General features: G+C 37.2%; 1 protein-coding gene across 1 annotated transcript; it reads right to left on the reverse strand.

The window, feature by feature from the left end:
- Positions 1-1,738: 1,738 nt before the first annotated feature.
- Positions 1,739-26,234, reverse strand: LOC114517514. The gene is made up of 20 exons (XM_028537273.1): positions 25,732-26,234; positions 19,901-20,283; positions 14,316-14,416; positions 14,037-14,106; positions 13,894-13,940; positions 13,209-13,266; positions 13,021-13,113; positions 12,536-12,592; positions 12,298-12,378; positions 11,961-11,990; positions 11,779-11,817; positions 11,254-11,370; positions 10,949-11,044; positions 10,533-10,619; positions 9,946-10,000; positions 9,020-9,085; positions 7,205-7,296; positions 6,247-6,423; positions 6,052-6,120; positions 1,739-4,816 (listed from the first exon to the last, which is right to left on the reverse strand). The coding sequence occupies exons 2-20, from the start codon at positions 20,243-20,245 to the stop codon at positions 2,084-2,086; spliced, it is 4,413 nt and encodes a 1,470-aa protein (XP_028393074.1). The 5' UTR covers positions 20,246-20,283; positions 25,732-26,234; the 3' UTR covers positions 1,739-2,083.
- Between the last annotated feature and the right edge of the window lie 125 nt (positions 26,235-26,359).

The raw sequence follows: 26,359 nt of genomic DNA on the forward strand, positions 1-26,359 counted from the left end.
TTTGGCTTTGGTTAGGAGGCTAGGTTTTGTCCGTAACAATGCGCGAGGGCCTCTGGCTCTGATGTAAAAATTGCCATTGATTTCGCATGTTTTAATTTTCAGATAAAAAACTTAGTTCATGTTCATCACCTTTTATGTTGTTAGGCCTAGGTTTAGATGATAATGAAGCTGAGGGTGTACATTGTTTGAATTGCATTCGACGCAACCAAAACGCCAGGTATAACCTAGGCCTTAGATAGATATTCAGACAACACATCGTATTTTGAATTTGCGTTTATTCTAAATACTTGGCTTATATTTATAACTCTTTATAGCTTATGATAGCCATAATAGCCTGTAATTATGGTTCAATAGCTGTGCCGTGTTAGTGTTGCTTGACCGCTTTTGTGTTCAACAATGTTCGACGTGTCATGGTAAAATAAAAGAGCGATACTGCAGTATCTATACCTTGAAAATAGCACACACTTGATGAACATAAATCTTTTTTAAAATTTAGATAAAAACATCTATTTAAACATCATAAAAACTGCGTTACAAGTTGAAGTTTAATTTGCGATTAGTGCACCACAAGTCCACGACCATTGCAAGACAAAATCTTAACTCACTCTGAAGTGCCGTCGTGTCATCTGCAATGTCGCGCAAGGCCTGGTATCAAATTAGCTAATTATAACTATCTTTCACTATAGCTATCAAAACTATCAAAAACTATCAAAACCCGCAGTGTTGGCCAGAACCATCCTCGTTCCTTGACGCCGCACTCGAAAAACCTGGGCACTAGAATGGCGCAAAACACATGCAACAAAAATAGGTACGCTAAGCGTACATATATTTGTTCTGATTAGTTAAACATGATTAGTACATTGTTTAAAATTGAAAAGATCTTGTTCTCTTTTCCTGCTCCATTACTTCTTATTAACCGAACGCGAGGTCTTTTTGTTGTACCGCATATGTTGCTATTGTAGTATTATCTTTCTTTAGGCGGCACTTAGGTCAAAAAAGTAATTTGGTTATTTTAACAGCAACTTTCACCGTTGTTGAATATTTTTAATTTGAATTAAGATATATTAGACTACTTTTAACTTTGTAAATAACTTGATATTTTAACTGCTTGAAATGCGATTGAGTTCTAATAAAATAAACGTCAATTAATCCGGCAATCAATCAATCAAACAAAATCTGATTTCAACTTCAATTTTGAAAATACTAAACAAGGATTGTAATATTCGTAATTCGCGATGACAATGGCCAACATTTTTAATTAACATGCGTTGAAATCAGATTTTGTTGCAAGTTTGCTGCAACTTGATAACAACTATGATTCTCCATCATAAAATGGAGCATTGACAACATATGACCTTCAATGGACGACTTGCGCTTTAGACTTACTTTTGATGGAAGTAACTAGAGGAAAATAAATCACCCCAGCTAGAAAGATCTTACTTAAATTAGTAAAACTGCCAAGTTTGGCTGCGAAATTTTGTAAAATACGGAAAATATAGCCATGCGAAGTTAGCAAATTTTGTATACTTTTGTATTACGGCCAGAAATGTGTAACTAATTTAGTTACAAACTTCCGGTCGTAATACAAAAGTATACAAAAATCGACAACTTCGCATGGCTATATTTCCCGTATTTTACAAAATTTGGCTGTCAAACTTGGCAGTATAACTAATTTTAGTAAGCTCTTTCAGAAAATGTCCTTTTTATTGCCAAGGTAGGAAATTAGTCTAAAGCGCAAGTCGTCCATTACCGTTGCCAATAATTCAATCGTTCTTTAAGCTTTCAACTGGGCAGTTGTCGTTCCAGTGTTTATTGAGTTCGTTGGCGCCCTGGTGGCGTTCAAGGCAGGCTTTTCTGCCTACGCTCAACGGCTCACGCAGAGTTTAGAGCACCCCCCCCCCTGAATGGAATAAACACGCTAGAGGATCGATACTTTATGTTATGTTATATTTATTTTGATGAAAATTTTAGCCTGTGCACAGATTGTATATTAGTCAGTACAATAAACTACGTCTGTGTACAGGGTAGTTAATTTTGAATATTATAGAAATTTTAGATACTCGTACATTCTAGACCGTAAATACTACGAACCTGTCTCGATTCTTTGTATAAATTGCTGTACCCAGCCTCGCTTTATTACGACTGTTCGTAGCTCTTCGTTCTGTCGAGGTGAATAGCTCATTTCTTTATCGTCACTGATCGTAATGTCCCGTTCGTTGTCGACCGAGTCTCGTCTCGCGCCCTTTTGAAGCCGTTCAATACGCTCCTTTAGTCGCTTGCATGTCCGTAAATCGTCGTCGACATTTTTGTCCGCTTTTGGCTTATCGGGGTTTTGCCCGAGCTCCTGAATTCGATCGCGGATACGTAGCGACGTGGAGGCCCTTTTACCGTTTGCGTTTTCACTTGAATTCTGCGCTGGATTCGAATCGATGTCCTGAATTTTGTCTCGAAGCTGTTGCACATTGGGCTTGTCGTGGTTCAGCGAGCTGGTTAGTTCAATTCTTGATTTACTACTTGGTTGATTTTCCTCCGACGTCGAAAGCTTCAACACGCCAATTCTATCGTGGATATTTTGCAGCGAATGTAATTCGTTGCCGAGGAACAACTTCTCCTCGGAGTTTTTCCTTTGAAATTCACTTTCACGTCTTGTGAGCTCCTCTACTCGTTTCTTAATACTGCTTGAACCTTTACGCAAAATATCCGCTTGTTTGTTCACGTATTTTCCAGTGTCCTTCTCAACGTTAACTTCGCTGAAGTACTTTGATAATCTCTCGACTTTCGATACGCTCGATGCGGTGTTCCCATTGGTTCGTTTCACATCACGTGTGCCTGTCTCCGGCGCTTCGTCGGCACTCGCCGAATGGTCGGGAGGGAACGCCTCGATGCATAAATAGTTGATAGTTGCCGGTATTTCCGACATATTGTCGTCAACATGGACCATGCTTTTTTCCCTCTCCCCCTTGGAGGTCTTTTTTCGCGAGTCAAGGGTTATTTTCGCACGTGAGTCGTTATTGGAAACTTTGTGAGCGTCGTTGCCATCGGAATTGCGGTCTTCTGTCTCCGTCGATGAAGAAGCTACATTATTCAAGCCATTTCCTTCCATATTCTTACCATTTTTCACATTTTCTTCGGTATCCGACACGAAGATATTTTTTCCATCCCCCCCTGTTTTCGTCCTTGGGGGTTTTGCGTCTCCCGAGTTCCTAGATTTATCGCTTTCTTTATTTCTCGGATTTCTATAATCGGCCATGTTCAGAACAGCACATGTCCGGACGATATGCTGCTGCGTATCTTGTTTGGGACCTTCGTCTGAATGTATTTTATTCTTTTTATTTTTCTTGTGCGAGGATTTCCGCCTTCTCCGACGTCGTAACGTGTTGTGATCGCTTGCGACAAATATTTCGTGGTCGTTTTTCTCCGCATCCTCCTTGATAGTCTGCCAAAGGGAATCCTTTATGAAGATCTTTTTCTTCGGCGTGACGGAAAACGTAAACGGGCGTGTCTGAGGTCTCTTCGAGTAGTCTGCGCTTTTACAGCGCATGACAGGTGTATGATGCGTGCTGGACGCGTGATCAAAGTGTGGGTAACTTTTTGACGTCACTTCCGGTTCGGCACCTGTCTCGGAACTTGCTTCATCGAAAGGGTATTTACTGATAAGATTTTCCTCGCTGTACGATCGTTTAAGGCGGAAGACACGTTGGTACGATCCGTCCAGGCTGTTATTCCATGATTCGTCGTCTTGTTCGTCGCCAGAACTATCCGATAGGGTATCAACGTAGCTGCTTTGTTCGCTATAAATGGCGCTAAACGTATCCTGATTACTCTGTTCGTCGTACATCGTATCTTGGTCATCAGTTGTCCCATTTTGGTTCCAGTCCGTGTTGACGCCATTCCCTGTTTTGTATTCGTCATATCCCGAAAGCACTTTTTTGTCCGTAACAAAACCGTTATTTTCGCCACAAGACGCTGTTTGTGGTGCAGCCTCACCGGCATTCGATTCCCCGAGGGGCATATCCCCTGTATTGAACAATTCATCCGGTATTGGACTGCCAGTACCGCATTCAGCAGGGCTCAAATCCCCGGCAGCGTATTCGTCGGGCGTCAAGTCTTCCGGCGTCGAATCTCCGCCGGTGTATTCATCCGGGGTCAAATCGCCGGTGGTGAAATCCTCCGTGGTCAAATCCCCGGTCGTCAAATCTTCAGTTACATCGTCGCACGTGACATCCTCCGTGCTGCTTTCTGGTGACTTCTCCGGACTAAAATTCGGCGAAATATCGGAAAAGGCCATGCTTACGCGTTTCATAGTTTGTTGAACGCTTTCTCCGGTTTTAGGAATGAGGTTTTCCGTCTGGACTACGTCACAGCTTCCATGAATGACTCCTTCCTCGGAGAGAAGCTCTTCTTGGTAGGAGCCTGATCGACTTGTCTTGGTCGTCTTATCTGCCAAGTTTACCAAACCGTATTTCTGAAGCTCCTTTATGTCCGTGGGGGAATCGATGAGCTCGTTTTCTAGGAATTTCTCGTATAAGCGAGATAGACTGTGCGTGCGAGTTAAACCCGTCTCGTTTTTGTCGATATTAGGCGTCGGACAGCCTTCGAGAATTACGGGAAACTGTCCAACAGGCATCGATTTACATTTTTCCCTCTTCTCTTTAGAGAGCCTACGCTTTTTCGATGCCCGTACATCTTCCTGGCTGGACCGTAGTTTGACGTGACCCGATAAATGGTTATCAACTTCGCCAGTAACCGAGAGCATGGTTTCACCCTCCCGGAGAAGAGATGAAATCGAAACTTCGTTGTCGTTTTTGTCGAGATACTGTAAAAGAAAATGATTAAATGAAAAAAGTGTTTTCGGGTTTTCGTCAACATTAAGTAAGTTTACAGACTAGATTATATTGTAGAGACACATTTCATATATTTGTTATGCCTAAAATATGAAGACTCGAACTTTTACCTGGAAACAATTTGATAAATATAAAAAACATGCTCCGAAAAACAAAATCTTGTAAACTTAAAATATGAGTTATATAAAACGGGAAAACAACTTAGAATTAATTGAGAGTGATTTAATTGAGAATGTCTGAAATATAGTCGTGTCTTGTTATATAAAAAGCATACATATATTGAGTTTACAAGATGTTGTTTTTGCCCCGCAGCGACCTGGGGCCGGTTGAATCAAGCCTGTTTAGCTTAAACAGTGGATAAGTTCAAAATAGAAAGCAAGTCTATCGTTTTATTCAACAAGCGAACTAAATGTTTTGGACCTTAATACAAAGATACTGTTTACAACTATATATTCAGTGCATAATATTTAAGTTGATTCATTTCAGAGAGTTGTAAGAGTGTTATTTAATTTTGACTTATCCACGGTTTAAGCTAAACGGGCTTGATACAACCAGCCTCTGTGCTACAAGTTTTCATTTGCAACATCCCAGATAACATGTTTTGTCAGCCATGCATATGGAGTATTGTCAAATAGCACCGACCCTAATCAGATTTTTCCTATTTGGAATCCGCATTGGCTCGTTTTCAAAGGAAATGGAACAAATCTTTGTTGAATAGATTCTCTTTTCATGAGCTTTCTCGCTGTCAGAGAAACCGGATATTATGTTGGCATGAATTTCTGTAGCCAGACACAAAAGAAAAAACACCGGATATTAAAAGGGAAATTGCAACTGAGCAGAGATGTATAATATTGAAAATAAGCCAAATATTTGGAAGACTGATTAAAAATCGGATTAAGACTTTTTGATGGTTCAATCATTCGAGCCACAGGCGGCATAGTTTAAGTGCACGCAAGCTTAGATATCTCTGGAGTAAATAAGGGGTGTCGCAAATTTTGAGTGTTTGAACTAATTCATTTTGAGTGTTTGAACTAATTTCAAAACGGCGAGGAAGCTTTCAAAGTATTATATGATATGCGTTTTTTGAAGTCCTGCACTTTCAAAGTTCTGGTATCTGTATCTCTTTCCGATTCCCAAAACAATAATTATATGTTATAGTTAGCTACAAACATTGCAAATAGATAGGAACTTATGTCATTCTTCATACCTTTTTACCAATGTCTTTTTCTTCCTCAGCATTTTCCTCATACGGTTCATTGTCGCTTACTTTCCTTTCCTGAATACAAATAGAAACTCAATCAAATCTATTTGTCAAACATTTCATCTACACCACGCAGATTCGTTATTTCGGACAAGCTCTTTAACTCGGCCTGTGGAAGTTTTCCTGGAAATTCATTCGTACCTGATCTTCACTCTGTTTATTTACGGTCAACCGATCCTTGTAAGCTTCGTCGTTGTTATCATCAGATGACCAACTCACTCTCTTCGACGACTTTCCCGATAGCTTATTGATTTTCCTTTTCTTGAAAACTCGTAGTTTTCTTCGCAGTGGGCTTTTTATTGCATCAATTGAGGTTTTCTAAAAACAGGCCAATTTGATATTTAAACGCAATGATATGGAACTTCTAACGATTAATGATGCCGAATGCACTTGCTAGAAATATAAAAATGTTTAAAAAATGAAGAAAGTAATGTTTAACTCGAAGTTTAACCTTGTTTATTAACGAAATTTCTCATGCATGGGATTGACAGAATTTGTATATACTAAAAATATCAATTGAATGATAATTTAGGGCCGACAAGATAACCTTATCGTTAGTTTAGCAACAGAAGTTTCGCAATCTATATAAATGATTATTAAATGCTCGTCATTTATAACCAGGGAGCAGCCTGCATGCATGGCAACGTCTTCAAACAACTTAGCATCAAATGTGGTATAACAACTGCCTAAAATAGACAAAACACTTCTCGACGTTTCGACCTGAGGGCCTTCATCAGGGGCCGGTTGTATCAAGCTCGTTTAGCTTAAACGGTGGTTAAGTTCAAAATAGAAATCAAGTCTATCGTTTTATTCAACGAGCAAACTAAATGTTTTTAACCTTAATACAAAGACACTGTTTACAACTACATATTCAGTGCATAATATTCAAGTTGACTCACTCAAGAGAGACTGTAGGAGTGTTATTTAATTTTGACTTATCAACCGTTTAAGCTAAACGGGCTTGATACAACCGGCCCCAGGAGAGTTAGTATGAAACCGGCCCCAGGAGAGTTAGTATGGCCACATTTATACAACATTTGCATGATGTACTTCATTTATACCTGAAAATAAATAGTGTAAATGGATTTAGGATTTATACCGTTTTTTCCTCTGATGTGTCTTCTGGTTCTTTGGATTTGCGACGATCCGAATCGAGGTTCTTGTTAAGCTTACTTGATTGACTGGAGTTTTCTGATATGGAAAAAACATTTGACATATAAGACATGTGAGGACTTTCTTGTTCTTGCTGTCTTCTAGGTAAAAAGCTGTTGTGAGTTGTGTCAGAAAGGTGAAAACTACTCTCACGAAAACACTAAAAATCGTTGATGTTGTTGTTGATTTCGGACGAAAGTTGAAGGACTTTGACTCAGTCATTTTTTCACGCATTTCAGAAGACAGCTTGTTGGTTATTTAACACTTATGAAGTTGCTTTTAGGGGCTTATCAAAGGCCATAAGCCGCTAAGGGTCAAAATCACTTAAACCCTTCGGCATCGTGTATTAATTTGCCTTCAACGATGCTTGTATAACGGATAAACCCAACTCTCGTGGTCTTAATAGGAGATTAAGAGAGACTGTTGGTTTGGACGCTCAAATAACATACTTTTGAAGGTTTTGTTCGTGTTTTTTGACTAAACTTATGCGATATTCAACATTCTGCGACCTGCGTCATGTGTGTCCCGTTTTCTTCAAATCAATCAACAGCGATGTTTGAATCGCCATATTGTTTGAATATCATCACCGAAGGTGCATCACTCCAGCCGACGTTTTAAGCGTCTAATAATAGGTGTATTTTTAGTAGACAAAGCTTAATTCCGTCCTATCTCTTGACGTGACATTAGCAAACATGCAGATGCATTGTTTCAAACCTTTTTTGGCGTTTATCCAGCCAAAATGCATCGCACCTTAATGACAGTATCAGTCTGTTAGTCACAACAATAAAAGCAACATTTTAATTAAAAATCTTCGAGTGTAAAAACATGCTGCTGTGCATGATATATGTAGAAAATCCTTGTTGTGAAATTGTTTTGATTAAGTGCACTTAAACTATAGGAGTGCTATGTCTTGTAATAATCAGATTGTGACGTTGAAACGGTTTGGTCTGTATTTTTATTGATTGCAGTGTTCCAAATCCATGTAATAAAGCTGGCTCGCATTTCATATCTTGTATGTTCTGAAGGCAAGATCAAGCTGGAAGACTGGTCTGATTTGGGTCACTTCTGTCTTATCACAACTTCAAAAAACTTCAAAACTAAGTTTTACCGTGTCCGCCTTTTGGATATCAGAACTAAGTGCAACTTTCATTTCGAACTTTCTATGCGTTCCAAAAAACAAGGCACCTTGAATGACCTTCGTGTTGTTCAGTGCTAGAAATTAGCTGGAAATTATGCGCCTGCACTATTTGTGTCAAAGTCTTAATCGCCTTTCGGACGTCATTAATCATTACACGCTTCCACGAAATCGCCTCCAAGCCACCGCGCTTGTCAGTTAGCGGTTGTATGTTGCAACTTTGCAGCTCAATTTAAGTCATTTGTCAGCTGTCGCTAGCTTGTTTTTCGTTCATTTTCAGTTTCAAATTGATGCCCCATCTTTCGATATGAGCAATCATTCAGTCAAGGTATCATGTGAGATGAAAATTCATGATGTTAAAATCCTCTATATTGTAAGGCCATTGAAAAGGCTATACTTTTATCTTCGAATATAGATCTAGTTCATCGCTGTTGGCTAGTTCATATATACTGTCTCATCTATAAGTTGCATAATCCTCTAGTGTTGCCGGTTAATTTCAAGGAAATATCTTGCATTGGTTGAGACATATTGTGCCAATTACATCAGCAATATTGTGTGCGAGGATCTTTTGAGATGTTAACTTAGAGGCTTGCTATCGTGTATGTTTTGGCTACGTCAAATATTTACCTTTGCCTAGTTGTCGTTGCTGGTTTTCGCCTCTCCTGGTGGCCGAACGTCGCACACTTTCAGGTTCTGATGGTTGAAATAATGAAGGCAATGATAAAGTTTTGTTACATATAGGTGCGGCTGGAGATTTCTGTGCAGTGCCTTTTTTGGTGCCGTGGTAACGAAGGGTCTTTCCGGGAATTTTTTGCGGTTATAAAACTACTCGGCCGAAATGTTGCAACTTTCTATATCCCAGTGCTAATTAGTTTATTCCTTATTTGGACGACAAACGTTTGCCTTTAGCATGATTGGCTTATTAATTAGTATTTGTAGTTAGGTGCATAATTGGTGCATAATTAAATTAACTTAACATAATCAATATATGGCTTCATTAGTACTAATGTTTGACTGCCTTACTAACTGACTTAGATGAGTTAGATAATACGCGATTGCCTTTTCATAATTAGTAACTAGTTTCATTAGACTAGCTTCATTAGACTAGCTTCCCAAATAGTATAAATAAATAAATTAGTGGTTTGCCCTATTTTGCGGTTAATTAGTGATTAGTGTAAAATTAATAATTAAAGTTTAGGATTAGTAGTATTATATATATAGATTAATTTTTGGTGGTTAGCATGACATTAGTAATTACTTTAATTACTGATCAACTTATAATTAGATAGTAATTGGATATATCAGGTAGATCCGTATAATTAGTTGGTTATCTCCTGTGCAAAGAAGGCCGATCTATCTGAGGGAATATTTTTAACCTTTTTATTTTATTTAACAAAAAAATTTGCACGATTGAATAATAGATATGTAATTGTATTTATCTTTTACTTGATATGTTATGTACATTTAATATTGTAGGATAGGTGCCTCACTTGGCGTTATATTCACTCCTTTACATGAAGTATTTCTCTTTTTAACAATCTGAGCTATCATACCAGTATTTTCTTTCTCGTTTTCCTCTCTACCGTTTCCGAGAATAATTTGTTTCGCCTAGAGAGAAATTGTGTGTGTTAACGAAGGCCGATCGGGCCCAGTTTCCCGCCGTGTTTTTCATTCAGCCGACTGCAGCAGGCGCATACGTTAATCTTGTTTTTCGTTATGAGTGTTTTTCATGAGGCCCGATGAAAACATGTTTTAAAATTGTTGAAACGATACGGGAAGCTCTATCTCTTCAGCCATGTATAACCAAAGAAATTTGATTGTATATAAAGGTTATATAAAAGCCTAACGACTCGATTTGTGAGGAATTTCACGTACTGAAAAAGTTTGGTAGATTACTGAATAAATAGGCAACATTTTACTGACATAACCATCTTTTCCTTTGTTTTAAAGAAATCAAAGCTCTGCCTAAAGCAATGTTTGTCTTATTTATTTATTAATCCACTAATTCTAGGTTGCAAGAATGTCTGACACCTCATTATAAATATTTTGACTTCAAAACGAGTTCATTAAATCTAAGAAGGCGCACTATTCATTAGCTTTAGATCTGTGGATGACAAGAAAAATATATTAATTCTCATACCTTCATTGGAACTGCAGCGGCGTAGCTGTCCAATAAACGTCTCTTAAGTTCCAGCAACCAAACCTGTTTTGTATCCAAGTCTCTCGACTGGGAGAATGAAAAAGCGTCCATTGTCCAGTATTTACTCATGATTAAACGTTGTTTACTTGAGTCATAGACATTTCCTCTTTTAGCTTTCAAGCTCGCAATGCGTGATGGTAGTTGATTATCAAGCAACTTTGAGTTGCGATATCGCTCTGCTTAGAAGCGATTTTGTTTGTAAGAAAACCTTGCCGGTTCTCTTTGCTTCTTTGTTAAACAAAATCGCCCCTAAACATGGCAAAATCACAACTCAAATTGATCTTGATAATCAACTACCGCCACGCATTGCGCGCTTGACAGCTAAAAGGGGAAAGGTGTATTGATTATATACTTACCACAAAAGTGTAGCAGATTTTACGATCGTCGAACGGTATGACTTGAAACGTCAGCGGTTCTCTAAATACTGAGTCTGCCAACATCATGTTGGAATACTACAAAAAGGAAAGGAAAGAGTAGTGTTTAGTGGAACAGTGTGCTGAATTTTGGAAAGAAAATTTCATTTAACTACCACGAATCCCGCAAGAGAACTGCAATTTTGCACAAACAATTGTGAGAGATTTGGGGAAGAAATTACAACTTTCTTTTAGAAAATCGTCGATATTCGATCCTGTAAATTCCACATTAGGACTTCAACTCTTACCATTACTGTCGCTTTCCAAGAAAACGTTCCATCGCTTCTTCTCTTCGTAATAAGTAAAGCTTTTTCAAACAAAAGCAAATATCTTCCCGTTTTTGTTCCATGAATACGGAAAGTGTCCTTAAACGAAAAATTGATATGGGTTAGAATATTAACTGGCTGTTTTCCAGCTTTCCGCACGCACGCACGCATGCACGCACGCACGCAAAGTTGTAAATCCTTTTTTCCTTAAAAAAGATTACAAATAAGTTAACAAATCCATGCTAAACGCTCAGAATCCGCTGATCAGTGGCTAAATCACATGAAATGAAACAAAATGCAATTAAGCTTTCCCATATGTTTGCTTGCGTGCATAAAATTCCAAATGTTCGCCTGTTTTGAATTTCTGAGCCATCGTCAGTTATCAATTAAGGTTGAAGATTGCTTTCATAGTTCTAATTTCTTTCCTTCGGTTGGTTGTACATTTAGCTGGATTATAATTTTTATTTTTTTATTCTCCCCTTAGTATCCTTGGTTGTGAAAACTCACCTCAAGAACAATACTTCCAAATGAGGTAAGATTAGGACCCTGGAATCAGAGAGAAGTCAAATGAATTCATCGCGAGAAAAAAACAATCACATGTAATTAAACCTTGCTGGCTGGCTGCCTGCCTATTTGCTATAAGAACATGTTTAATATAGAATTTTCAAACGCAAATATTATTTCCGTACCTCGTAGTCCATTAAAACACTTTGTATTTCCTTAAAAAGTGAACACAATAGTATTTATGTACTGGTGGTTACAAAATCGCTGTCTTAAATGATTCGGTTTCCATTTAATCATAATTGTTGTGTGCACGTGAACGACTCATTTTCACCGATGAGAAATAGTCCGGTTGTAAATTTGTGTTGATTTCTGTATTCAAATCGGTCATTGTTGACTGCACACAAATAGAATTACTTTATCACATCAGCCACGTTGACATGTTCACACGACAATTACGACTTCATGGTACCAACTATACTTACCATGGCGTTTTATAAAACGATGTCTAAGATACGAACTTACCTGCAAGTGTAGAGCATCCTCGTGCTTTCTCTTCATGTCATTGATGTGTTTGGCGACATTTGTCATGGCAGATAACGCTTTCTAAAAGAAGGCAAAAGAAATTTAGGATTACTCAGTTGAGTTTCATCATTGATATGGCTCTAAAACAAATTGAAGTTTGATTTCAGAAAATGCGCTTTTTCAAACAGCATGGTGGCCAAGCCTCAGTTTTCATTGGCGAATGTTGTCTTTACATTACCTGAATGATTTTGTAGCCTCCTTCATCTTCGGACTGTTTGTAATGTTTGGCAATATTCTGAAACCCAAAAATTGCGAAGAAATTAGGGAACAGCGACCATGATTAAACCAACAGCTAATCCGAGAGTTAATCGATTATTTTTGTACAGTCGATAATGCATTACAGTAATGCGATGATTACATAATCATGTTATGTAAACAGTTTGCATCATTTCTTAATGACAAGTATGACGTTCAAGGTATCAAGTTGACTGCACGTTTAAGCTGACATCAGCAAACGTTTGTTGACTGATAAAGAATGAGTCATGTTCTTGTTTTTTTTTCATTATTTAAAGTTCTAAATAGTTTAAACCACACTGGATTGTACGCAGCCTCGTTCCCAGGCGCTTTAAATAAAATAAATATAGAAACACTACGGGCTTTCACATAGATCAGTGGCTAAGCTGAGCGAGGACTGGGATTGTACGTATAAAATTCGTTACAAACCCCGAGAAGAAGATGGTACTTTAAAATTCTTTGCACCGGTTTTAACAGGAAGGAGCACAACGGAAGTGTGTGACCAAGCGATTCTTGTTGTTTCTGAAGAATATTTGCATTCAGTTAATGTTTTTTTCCACTGATGCAAATCTATGTACACAAGAGATGAATGTCGTATGGTGGTTGATGGGACTTACTTTAATAAAATTTGCTGTGTCCTCTCTCTGATTCCATTCCAACAGAACTTCCATTGACCTAAAGAATATGGATTAAAAACAACGTTAAATAGTAGATTTAGTGCATCCTATAATTCGTGTATAACAATCTTGTGGAAGTTTCCTAACAGCTGTTAACTACATGTTAACTATAGCTAGGATTGAACTTGGGAAACATCCGTTGTAAATGAAGAATGTTTCACAAACGCCCACGTTCTTCCCGTCTGATGGAAATAACAGTGGACAATGCCAAAATCCAACCCACTGGAAAAGAAATCCGATGATCAATTGTATCGATTATCCGTGATAATTGTGTATTTCCATGTTATACGTGAACAGAAAAATCGATACATCTTGCTTTGAAAACTAACTTCACATACAATTTCTATCTATTTATGGAAATTGCAAGGAATTACTGTGGATTTTTTCCAGTGACCCACAAACATGATTGGAGGTCAACAGTTAATGCTGTCGCGTCTTGGTAGGCTTACACGTAAATACATTTTTGGCAACCATACATGTTTGTGGAACACGGCACCTCGCATTGTTCATCCCGCTTTTACCGACCGGAAAAAAGGATTTAACCCGAGAATTGATTCGACTCTTGTAAACAGAGAAACGTCGAGATTCTCCATTACATAAACGCTTTGTCTATAATGGGATTTACCTTGGGTAGTGAGTGCAGTACTTCGTGTATATGTCAAAACCAATTTCCTGGCAAGAGGATTATTCAACAATAAGATTACGTGAATATATATGCATGCATGAGCATGTGATATTTTGGGAATGCTTCCAGAAATTCATACATACGTTCACGACAAAACATTTAGCCAACTTCACTGGGTCAAAATTGCACTTTTCCATATCTTGAAGCAGGACCCTAAATTCCCAAAATCAAATTCGTATAATTTCACAAACGCTGAAACTAATGTTCAATTCATTAACATGCAGTATAGCTACTAAGGCCCGTTTCAGACGTCGAACTTTTCATGTGCCGAACCTAATGTTAATGAGCTAAAGTCTTTGTTTAAGTTCATTTGCATTCGATTCGGCACTTAACGTATATTTTTACTAGAAAAAGTAACTTACCAATTGAATTGATAGATTTCCTCGACGTTGATGAATAGATCATCGATACTCTCTTTACTGACGTCAAGATCAGAATCATTCGCAACTGGGCCAAGAAACCCCTGGAAATATGCAGAAATCAATAAACTACTCTTGGTTACAGGCAATTGTTTCAAACATGTCCGTTTTTTTTCTGAAATAAGATTGTCCTCAGTGGAGTAAAAAAAGCCTCAGTTTATCTCAATTTTTGGCTTATCGTATAGAATTTAAAAATAGTATTTCATGTAGATTAAACTCTCGTGAAATGTTTTCAAGTATATACATGCAAATATACAAAGAAATTTCTCGAAGATTTGACTTTAGAGCATTTATCATGCAGGAGGGTTAGCTTCTGGTTTTTACAAAGGACCTTTAGTTGTAACATCAAAACACTTAGGCTGCAAATATACAGCTTAGACACATTTGGAAGACATGAGGTTAATTGAAGGGGCTACCACGATACTTCCTTGCTTTTTTATCAAGATCATATTGTAGATTATATCTACATGCAAACACTAAACGTAGAAACGTCAAGACGTCTTCTGTATATTTTAGGCATTTCACAATCAAATAATCCATAAGTGATGCTTTTAGATACAAAAAGCCTTCCAATGCAAAAAGTCAAAAACATTCTTTCTTATACGAATTTCCTCCTATACTTTCACAAGGATGCATGCATGCATGGTTCTCGTTAGCTTTGTGGTCAGAACTATGCTCCGAATCCAATGCAATCGCAAAGCGTGCATGCGACCCATTCCTGCCGCGGAATGGTCTGGATTGCATCTTTATCATTTATTTTTTATTGTTTTATGATGACGGTTCGATTAGATCCCGTCCAGAGTCACTCGTACGCATCAAAATAGCACATGCGTCAGGATAAAATCAGTCAAATAATGATAACCTTTATGACTGTGGTAGAAAAAATAGACATCTTCACAAACACATCAAACAGCAATCGTTCGAAATGATTGATTATCTCGTTTAAAGTTAAGGCATGGAGTTGTATATATAGTAATGCAAGGTGTAAATCAAACAAGTGTTAAATTTAGTTCCAAAAAGGTGACTGGTCTGTATAAATACAATACCTATAGGCTATACATGATGTGTATATTGATACCTCTTCCTGCCTAAGCTGCATGTTATCATTTGAAACACATTTTATCTAGACATCCGAACTGCCAATCCTAGCAGTGAGATTGATTAGAGTAGAGGGCCGGCAAATTCGTGTAACAACCGAATACATCCGGGTGTTTCTGACCGCGTTCGTGAGGGCCTAGAACTAGCAAATACAGTAGCCTACTGGCTACACGTAACACTTCGATTTGACAACTGCTGTCTGATACCAAGATGAACATTCTAATTTGATTATAATTTGGCGATTCCTTGTCCGCGATGGAAACTGGTTGATCCGGGAAATGAGGAAGGTCATCAAGCAATATCAGTAACAATGGTTAAACGAAATTTTTACGGAAATCTGTGAAACATGCACGTCCCGAGTTAATGCCTAAGATTGTTTCTTTATTCGCATAGCATAACCTTAATGTTTGAAGCAATGAAATCACTGTTTCTTATCGTCTGACATTAATACGAAATAGAATGTTATCATCACAAGAACATGTGTTCGCGATTATAGCTACATAAATGCATGATTGGCATATATCTTCTGGTCAATATATATTCGATTACAATATAGATACTACATGCATTATTACAGAGTTTCCTAGCTTAACAGGTTTTACGCCAAAAAAAATTGACAAGTTTTCTTGACCAGAAGCGCTGTTTAAAAGCCAGTTTTTCAACAAGGAGAATTGCTTATTTCTATATTGGCACAAAAGAAATTTGGAAGAACTGATAAATGTGTAAAACGATGATGATGATATAAAGTAACTCTTTAAGCAAGCGAGCAATTGAACAAAAGATGTCAAAGATATAGCTATTGCAAATTTGGCAATGGAAAATGTGTCCACTAGCTGTTCAACGAAAATTGTTAAAATTTAAAACATCACCACTTAGGACAATTAACATTTTCTTGTGAGATATTATTCTTAAATTCACATTCCTTAGTTTCTTCGTGCAATTAATATCCTAACAGGCACAGGCCTGTTTAATTTTCGGCTGAATATATTGATACAAATACCTATTATATATGGGAACAAAAAAATAATTGAAATTGTTGGGACTAAAAATATTTGTATGGAATATAACTTGGACACGTCACAAACACATGCAAAATATATTTTCCAAAACGAAAAAGGATTGAGTTTTTATATTGGTTTACGGCAAAATGTCTATAGGAATTTACTGAAATTGTTTTTTTCAAGTCACAACAAGTTTTGCCTATATCTATCGTGTTTAAAGGACTAATTATAGTTTATTGCTTTGGTGAATACGTGCATGCATAAGTTAAACAGGAATATGCAGATAGGCTAGTGATGATAAATGCATTTTAAAATGGTGTTTTCGTCGTCTTGACCTCGTTTTTAAGTGCAAGTACAATTACAAAAATGTTTAATTGAATTTTAAAATATGTTTGGAACAAGTTGCGCAATCAAATCGTTAAATCAGCCAGCTTATATAGTCACGTTATTTTTAAAACGCTAGTTTAAAACATAATTTATAGATATGTCTCTGATTCGTTATCAAACAGTTTGTTGATAAGAACCAATCCTTTTCAAATCACTGTTAATTATAGAGCACGCTTGATTATTATTTATGGCATATAATATATGGTTCACGTTTGCCGGGAAAACATTGCCATGCAGCTAGAGTCTTGCCTTTGGCGTTTGTTTTGAAAAGACATTATGGACAAATAGAAGATGATCCTAATAATATCTCAACTCCGTACATGCATGTATATTTGTATACACAAAAATATCGTGCAGATTTTTGCCTTGTATTGCTCACAGATGCATGACAGTATAAGTCGTATATCGTCGGGTACCGATTTAATAGCTCTTAAATATATTTACAACAATACAAATCAATATAACTGTCTTCGTTGATGCAACGGAATTTTAGCAACATATCAAATATGGCAACCATCCAACCATTATCGGAACGTTCGAAGAGGCAGCTCTAAGTGTGGCAGAGTGTACTTGAGTTTAAGGAATGTTGAAATAGAGAGATAAGTTTTTTAAAAATGCAACGAGGTATTAGGTTGATAAGATGACAAGAAAAAATGTAACAAGAATTTCAAATTTTTAGGCAAAGAGAGACCAAAGTGCATTTCACTTTCCATTGCATATTTTTTACGTTCTTGACTTCAGTTCCACTTGAAGCATAACTGTACATTTTCTATATCAACAGACTTGGCAATACTTTTTTTCCCGAGAAGGCAGTATAAATAATAGGGCAAGATAAACTTTGACTTTTTTCGAGAGCGTTTCTGGATGTTATGTAACGAAGCCTTTAGCGTGAGAAAAAGGAGATTGAAAACACGATATTTTGCAACAGACCAAAACAAAGTAATATATCAATTATGTAACGACGAAATAGCTGAACTGTGCGGGGGCTTGGAGTGTCATACATATGAAGAGGCTTGAGTTTTTAGCGCCATATTAGCACCACAGAGCACCTTCTTCGAACAAGTGGCAATCATGTTGGTGCCTGACGGCTGCCCCACATCACGTTTGTGGAAAAGACTAGCTATCGTTTCCTTTCTAGGAAGCAATATAACCGGGTGGCTTTTGCAGGAATTACCCTTCGTTTAAAAAAACATGCATGTTAAGGCATGTTTACATTTGATAAATATTTGCTGCTTCAATTATTGCTGTTGTTGGGGAAAAGACGAGCTATGATTTCCTTCTAAGGAGCGATATAGCGGTGGCTTTTGCAGGAATTACCCTTTGCTTAAAAAAATGCATGTAAAAGCCTGTTTACATTTGATAAATATTTGCTGCAATCTAGCTGTTGAGGAAACGACGACCGATATAGTTTCCTTTTTAGGAAGCGATATTACGGTGACTTTTGCAGGAATTAACATTTGTTTAAAGAAACATGCACATGTTAAGACCTGTTTACATTTGTCATTTGATGATTATTTGTATAACTTCTTAATATGTATATACATGCAGCCATTCTTTCGTATTCGTCAACGAGAAAAGCGTATTTTTCGAAGCATTGATGTAAGAAGCATTTCAGAAGCCTTACTAATTCTGTGCTAACTTAGCCTGTCCTCTTACACGCTGCACACAAGCTATGTAGTCTTGACTGGAATTTGTTACGGCGTTTTGGAAACAGAAAATGTTTCGTTCGGGGACTTCCAAAATGTGGGGTAATTTCTTGGGAAATTTTATCACCTCACAAAAGCAGAGAAAATGGTAAAATTTATGTAAATGTAAAGTTGTTTTAGAAAAGCTCTTTCTTGCATCAGCATAAGTGCATGTACCGATTCTGCAAGTTAAGGTTTACGTTTTTTAACAATTCTTGCGGTCGAGATTACGCAATAATATACACATGCTATCTCCATACTCACAATAATGTACGTATATAGTGCATATGTAAAATGATAAATGATAAATGATAAATATATTGCATTTTATCACTGACAAAGCTTATTCATCGCTGCACAAATTATGTTATCATGGCATAATCCCTGCTTTTCAAACTTTATTGACATGACCATAATTTATCGGGCACAGATATTTTGGATCTACACATGCGCGTTAGCTTTGGTAATAAGATTGCGTTAGGTCGCGTGAGAATGGTGAGATGTTTACATTAAGTGCCAGCGATTCAATATGGCGTCGCTGTGGGCAGACGACGTGTATTTTGAGGGGCTGATTACATGAAACATTTTTATCCAGGGGTCGATTTATGCGCTGTTCACCCGCTTAATGCAATATTACAACGAAATTTTCAGCCCCAGGTTGATGTCTGAGTGTAAAAAGTAACCGACAAACTAAACAAGGGAAATATGTAAACAAATAATAAATATTGGCTTAAATTGTTTTAGCATCAAACGATTTTGTGATCAATTTGCAGCACCGGTCTGAAAATTTGTCACGAAATTTGTTAGGGTCCATCAACAGCCCCTAATACAATATACCCTTAATGTATGCTCCCGAGGGAAATAGTGAGTTTTGTTTCCCCAACATTGAGACTCGAGGGAAAACAAAACTCACTATTTCCCGAGGTAGTGTACATTAAGTTTTTGATTATATAGGACCAAAGACATACATGTTACACAACAATTTCATTTTAAAAAAAACCACTTTAATTTGTTATGACAAGAAGCGGGCAACAATTTTTCACTTGTTTCCCAGCGGGACACATTTCGTTTATCTAAAGTCATGTGACTACGAATGAACCAATCACATTTAAAATACACAGCACCGATATAACAATACTTCATGTAATCAGCTTCCGTCGAATCTTTCGCACACTCATTGAGTGTTGACATAAGAAGCCTTGATTCAATTATCTTACGCTCAGTGAAAAACATGCGGCGTTTCTTAATCTTTATCATAATCTGTAGACATTTTCTCGTGGGCGAATATTTTCGTCGACGGCAGGCGAAAACACGAGGCGGAAAAACACGGTCGTAAAAAGATACACTTCGTACTTACGTCAATGATTTGTTTCAAATTATCCAAATATATCTTCTCAGTTACAATCATCTCGTGAGCCACTTTTTCCGCGTAGGTCAAGTTTGGATCGAATTGAAACTTGTTCGGTGTAAGCGGGTTTGTGGGGCTACCAGCACATGGTGACATTACCTCGATGCTCTCTGGTGATACGGGTGATTGACAGACATTGTTTTGCACCATCGTCGCTTGGCCATTTTGCTGGCATGGTGCTTCCGGAGTCTTAGGTGGCAACGACGGGATTTTCTTGTTTCGTTTGACCGTTGCACTCTGAACTTCGATGTATCTCACCTGGACTGGTATAACCTGTTCGTTTTCGACAGACATTGAAAGTCCGGAGCATCTAGTTCCACCATTTAATAACACTATAGAAACGGATTTAAAGAGTAGACGTCAGTTGAAAATCATACCTTCACCCCAATATGGTGTTTAATTTAATTCAAAATAACACCCACTTAAATAATACTATATATGAAAAAACATTAATTTGTCCAAACGCGGAAGAAACCATTAAATAACCGCGGATCGATTGCCAGTTAAAGGCTTCTGATTCCAGTTTTGATTAGCTGATTCCAGTTTTTCTGTAAAAAAAACTTTGTCTGCAACGAAAGCTTTTGTTCCCACGGGATTTTTCCAGACTGTATGTTTCAGATAATAATTAAGTTCGATGTCTGCTTTTGAAACGTTTGTTTGGTTCAGTTTCTTCAGTTTGGACGGAATTGACATTCATTTTTCCTGTAGTTGAACTTTTGGCAGGGCTTCCGTTTGGAATTTTCAAAAGAGGACAAAGTTAAAGGGATTTTATCAATGGGGCTCTTTGTTGAGGGCTCCCGGGATCAGAGGGCGCCTGTTTATTTTAGGACGGTAAAATTTTTACCAGATGCACAGTGCCTTTGAAAAACAGCGTATATTAAAGACAGACAACTATTTAATTCCATTCTCGGTATAGTGTACAAACAATAAAAGTACAAATATTCTAAGAAATTTTCGAATTTAAAACATCGTTTTGACGAATTTGTAACATTTTTTGTGTGAAGTCGTTGCACGAGTGCGAATCGGTAGCAACTGTATATTGTATTTCCGAGTAATTCACGCGTTCAGGAATTCCCATTAACTAAACGTAAGGTTTTGGTTATGACTTGGTGTAATTAAGAGACTAACATTCCGGAGCAAGGTACTGCAAACTAATCCACGTATGAAGCGTCAATGACAAGATGTCAGGCTAATAAAACATCAGTCACGATAATATTCCGCTAGCAACTGTGCGCTTACATAGTGACGCAAGCTGTGTTTACGCTGTTTGCATGGAAACCTTGCATGAAACGAGAAAACCGCTTAACCCACGCAAATTATACAATATGCTCTCTCAAAGTTCCCTAATCTTATCTGCGATTTTCTTAATATTTCTGTCAGTCAAGTATTTAACACCGGTCCAGTGACGTACCTTTTTGACATATAGAAATTAAATAATGAAAAACGCCTCCGGGAAATCGAAAAAAATAATTGATACCTCCGTTTCGTACGACATTTACGAGACGAAGGGAATAAAAAAACGAAAAAAACTACTGGGACAGTCCTGTAAACACTAGGTTTTTTTTCAAAACATCAAATCTAGCCATCGAGAAAGTTTTCGGATTCTTATTGAGGATCGAAGCGTGCAGCTATTATATAAAGGGACGTTATAGCGCATCAAGTTTGATAAACTGATGTTACAATTGATATGACTAACAAGCTGTACGCAATTTATGTGACAGGAATGACCCAACACTCTGATGCAAAAACATTCTTCCCGAACATGAGGCGATTTTTCCCAGAGAGCGAAATATAGATGTAGAGAACTGGACCCGGCATATCCGATGACTTGTTCATCCTCGATCCCAGGTTTTTCACTTGTTTTATCCCCAAATTTCGCTTAATTCCTGCCATATCCGTAAATAAACGATGGTAATTCTATATAGTTTGAACACTCATCTCTTTCAATTTGTACTTGATTTAAACACTCAGCAGTTCCTAATGTTTTTTTACTTTGTCAAATAAGATCATTTATGGCGATAAAAAGAAAGGCCGTTTCACGACGTCGAATATTTTAGGTCTGGAGGTGGTTGTATAAAAAGTTGTCGACTTTTAGCTATAGTTTCTGACAGGATTGGCCAATAAGGGTTTTGGTGTTGTATTTTGGTGTTAACTACACCCAGGATATAGTTAATTAAGAGCCCCTGAACCTACTCCAAATGAGCCCAAACGTATAGAACTAATATTTATCACCATCCTCTCGTAAATGTTGCGCGTCTGAACCAAATCTAAGAATGCGTTTCTGCAAGTCCGTCTCAAGTGCTTACATCTGCTTGTAATTAGCACGATGAAATGGTTTGCAATGTCCTCGCAGACAATGCCTAATTCCAAAATGCCAAATGAGAAATATTATCTGCATAAAATCGCGCAGAATTCTTCCAGTGTTTTGCACAAATCGTGTTATAAAATATGACCCTTTGCTGTGTTTTTCTAGCACCCCCTTCGGAGATTTGATGATTTTTTAAAGTCAACACTCAAATACGCCAAGCTATGCCACCCGTACAGCGGGTACTTGTACCATAAAATTGATGTGAATCATGTGATATGTGATATCAGGTTTTTGGAAAGCATTTCCGTAATTTTACAGTCGCTAACTTAATATATGCTCGTGACATGCACACTCGTGTGTTGAAGTAAATTTGCTAGAAACTTGAAATGAAGGAGAGCGTTTAAATTTTTACATTTTACAACTTAAACGTTCCTCAAAATTCATGATCGCAACAAAAGCATGTTTTGTTATCTCCGTAAACTTTAACTGTCCTCATAAATTGAAAATCATTTGTTACAGTTATTTCAAAACAACTTCAAGATGTAGCAAAATAAACAAATTTCGGGATTGTAACAAACATGCAGTACATCAACGATAATGGATATACCAGTATGCATCGACGTTTCAATATGTCTCTGATAATTGTGAAAAGTTTAATTTCGTCAGAATTGATTTGAAAGGAAAAAAGTTGACACGCAAGATTATCAAGTGTAATCATAAATATATTATTGTAACAGCTCCCAGTGACAATGTGTCTTTTACGGATAAAGGGTAAAACTATACGTAGCATCAAAGTTAATGCAATCATAAATATACAATTTCAACAACAGTTCCCATGAGTATTTTTTTAACGCGTCTTCATTCTAATTGAGTTGGAATAGCTGTTTGTTCAGATTAAATAAAATGTCTCTTTTTTCCGTTTTAATAAGCAACGGGAAACGTCTCCATCTTTTACCCAGTTTTATATCATCGGAACACCGATATAGAATGTTGGAAATAAAGTAATAAAGTAGCCCGACCAATGTGTCATTGTTATTAGAACCGCGCGCGAGACAAAGCCAAAAGGAATAGCTTCTTTATGGGACAAATGATAACTTTCTGGGCTTATAGAAACAGTCCTTTGGCTTCTAATGAGTTATATATAGAAGAACGTTTCCATTTTTTTATACTTGATAACTCATCTCTTTTGGAATTTGTCGTATTTCGAAGGCATACAAGGACATATCTTTGAGATTTCTATCAATGGTAATGTGCGTGTGTTGAGGGCAAAGAGGAAATATGCTTTCTGTCAAAAGTGCGATCGGAAAGTGCATTTAGGTCGACATGACATCAGTGGCTAGCTCGTATTTCACGCGAGAGAGACAAATTACTCTAAACCAGCCTAAATTAATGGCCTGTATTTCACCGAGAGATGGACTTGTGGCTGTCTATAAGATTCCAATCACGCATCACCAAAATTATCGCCCATAAATGAGGTTATACAAGCGAACAAGGGTTATACAAACTACAGCATTATAAAAACGAGGCATTCATCACTTCTTCACGAACTTAAAGAAACAATAATACGATTTCCGGGTCTCATTGTCATGAAAAACTAGTTCAAATGCAACGAATTCAAATTAGCCGACATCAACTTAAGAAGCCTTTGTGACTGACTATTCAATATAGCACTTTTTGCGGTCATTATTTAAGCATATTGACCAAAGTCTTAAGCCTGTGTGTTGAAGTGATTATCGAGCTTTGTGTTTATTTACCTGTTTTAATATACTTTCCTGCTTCGCTAGATATGCAGCGTTTTTTTCCTGTTTTGTTTCCCTTAAAAAATTTAGTCCATTTCGGTGTTTACGAACCTCAGAATCGAGCTCAGAACCGCAGAACACAACAACGAAAGATCGACAAAGTTGATATATTGAAATTAGGACTGATAAACCCATACTGCCATACATAAGCCGATAAAACGTTTGCAATTAGATAATAAACGGCGAGGCTCGAAAGAAAGAAAAGGAAATCGGCTCAACAAGAGTTCGAACCCGATTTAGAGGCATCCATTTTCGCTTTTTGTGAATATCTGTGTTTGTTTCCGAAGTTGCGAAAGCGAATTTAATAATTATTTCATTGAGCAGCACGAATTTAGAACAATTTTACTGTCGTGATATAAATGTCATTCTCATTGTATATTGTCTATAGAAGTTGTCGAAATAGAATCAAATCAATGGCTTCAAAGAGTCTAGCCGGTCGCTGTATATTACAGTCTATTGTCGATTTCCTTGACGATGAAATGCAGGCATATTTTGTAATCTAAATAAGGCCGTTTTCTTCAGGTACAATCTAGAATTTGTATCTTTTAATAACCCGATAACATTTGGTTATTAAGATAAAATGCAAAATGTTGCATAAATTCCAACCTTTTCTAATGTCGTTGACAATTTCACTATTTAGATAATTTCATACTGTGAATCAAAATATCACAGACTGGAATTTAATCCTCATCGTGAAGTCAAACGTTTCACAGCCATACTGTTTCATATTTACGGCTAAATGCCCCTCATAATACACCTAAGCATTAAAAGTCATTACAATAATGCAGTTTCACTTGCGTACAATAGAGATGTTAATTTAAGACTGTTGTAAATTTCGGCAAACAAAAAATCATGTCGCTTTCAGACTATGTAAGGACATTGTCGATTTCTTTGTTTACACAGTCATGCTTGTCAAATTTCGTTGTTTAAAATATCGTTGGATGTGTACGAATATTTCGGGCACAATTCTTTAGAATGGAGATATCTTTTTGACAATTATTGCCGATTCAATACACTTACAAAATCTAAAGTCACCGATTTCACAATGTCTCAATCACTAAAGATTCTATAAATTTCGTGTCGCTAAAAATTCATGCGTAAATAGAGGTCACAAGCCATAATCGAAAAGGCATGTGATATAAATACACAATAAAAACTCGTATGTTCGAGAACAATTCAGAAGCTAACGCCAAAATCGAGTATGGATTTTTTTTAACGAAATGATAACCGACTTGTCCAAACACATAGAAAAACAATGGGCATATGAAACGTGCTTGATTCTAATCGTAGAAATTTTTAATGCAGTTTCGTTACTTGACATTGGTCAAAGTGTATTCTGCTAGGCCTTGTTTAAAATTTATTACCCGATTTAATTGTAGCGGCTTGCAGGTATTAACCGCGGGTGTTTGCTAACTGGTTGTGTGCTGTCATCTAAACAACGAATAACTGTGTCTTAAACTATCGATTCGTGCCCCAAATTTCCACGAACAAACGCTTGCAACATTACGAGGGATTTAGTTTCAACGAGCACGAAATCTAAGCCCCAAAGGCGATGATGTTTGCTTTTAAGTTAGGAACGCTGTAATATAACACACAGATATGCCTGTCTGTAACTACATATGATCTATAGACGTCAATAAATACTTATATATACAGATTGTCTGTTCCCCTACCTTGGCTTGCTCGCTATCCAGATACAATTCCTTATGTATGTCGCAGATTGAAAAATAAACATGTAGCCATTAGCGATGTGTTCGTCTAGTTTCCGCTTACAGCACAACCCGTTCTGACCGCCGGTGACAGCTAATACCTATCGCATGTCTGCCAGGAATCACACTCGCTCGATTCCTTGACGTAGCGTAATATCAGACGAATCTTGATCGCAATTTTTCTTGGGCTTTTTAAAAGCTCTTCGAAATCGTTGTTGAAGGCTAATGTTCAACACTTCTCACTTTTGTCGAATTGCAGTCGACGCCGAAGAAACCACACGCATAAACTACATTCGATGAAAACATGCTCCTATTTGCTTTGACATATTGTCAACAATATATATCCTTGGGGTTTTATAGTCTCTTGATTGAGTACCCGCGGGGCGTAGGGCGGTATTCGGGTTTTACATTTTAAACTTTGAATGAAAAACTCGCGAAATGTTGCCCCGAAATTTCAAATTATTGTAAATGCCGTACAAAGGTGAGAGTAATAAAATTAATTATTTTCCTAAATATTTGCTCGGTGGACCAAAAACACATTACGATTATTCATTACGAGCACAAAGAATGCAAAAATGTTGCAATAAATATG

Source organism: Dendronephthya gigantea, unplaced genomic scaffold (assembly GCF_004324835.1).
Source record: "Dendronephthya gigantea isolate DGI-Jeju-01 unplaced genomic scaffold, DenGig_1.0 000009F, whole genome shotgun sequence".
NCBI lineage: Eukaryota > Metazoa > Cnidaria > Anthozoa > Malacalcyonacea > Nephtheidae > Dendronephthya > Dendronephthya gigantea.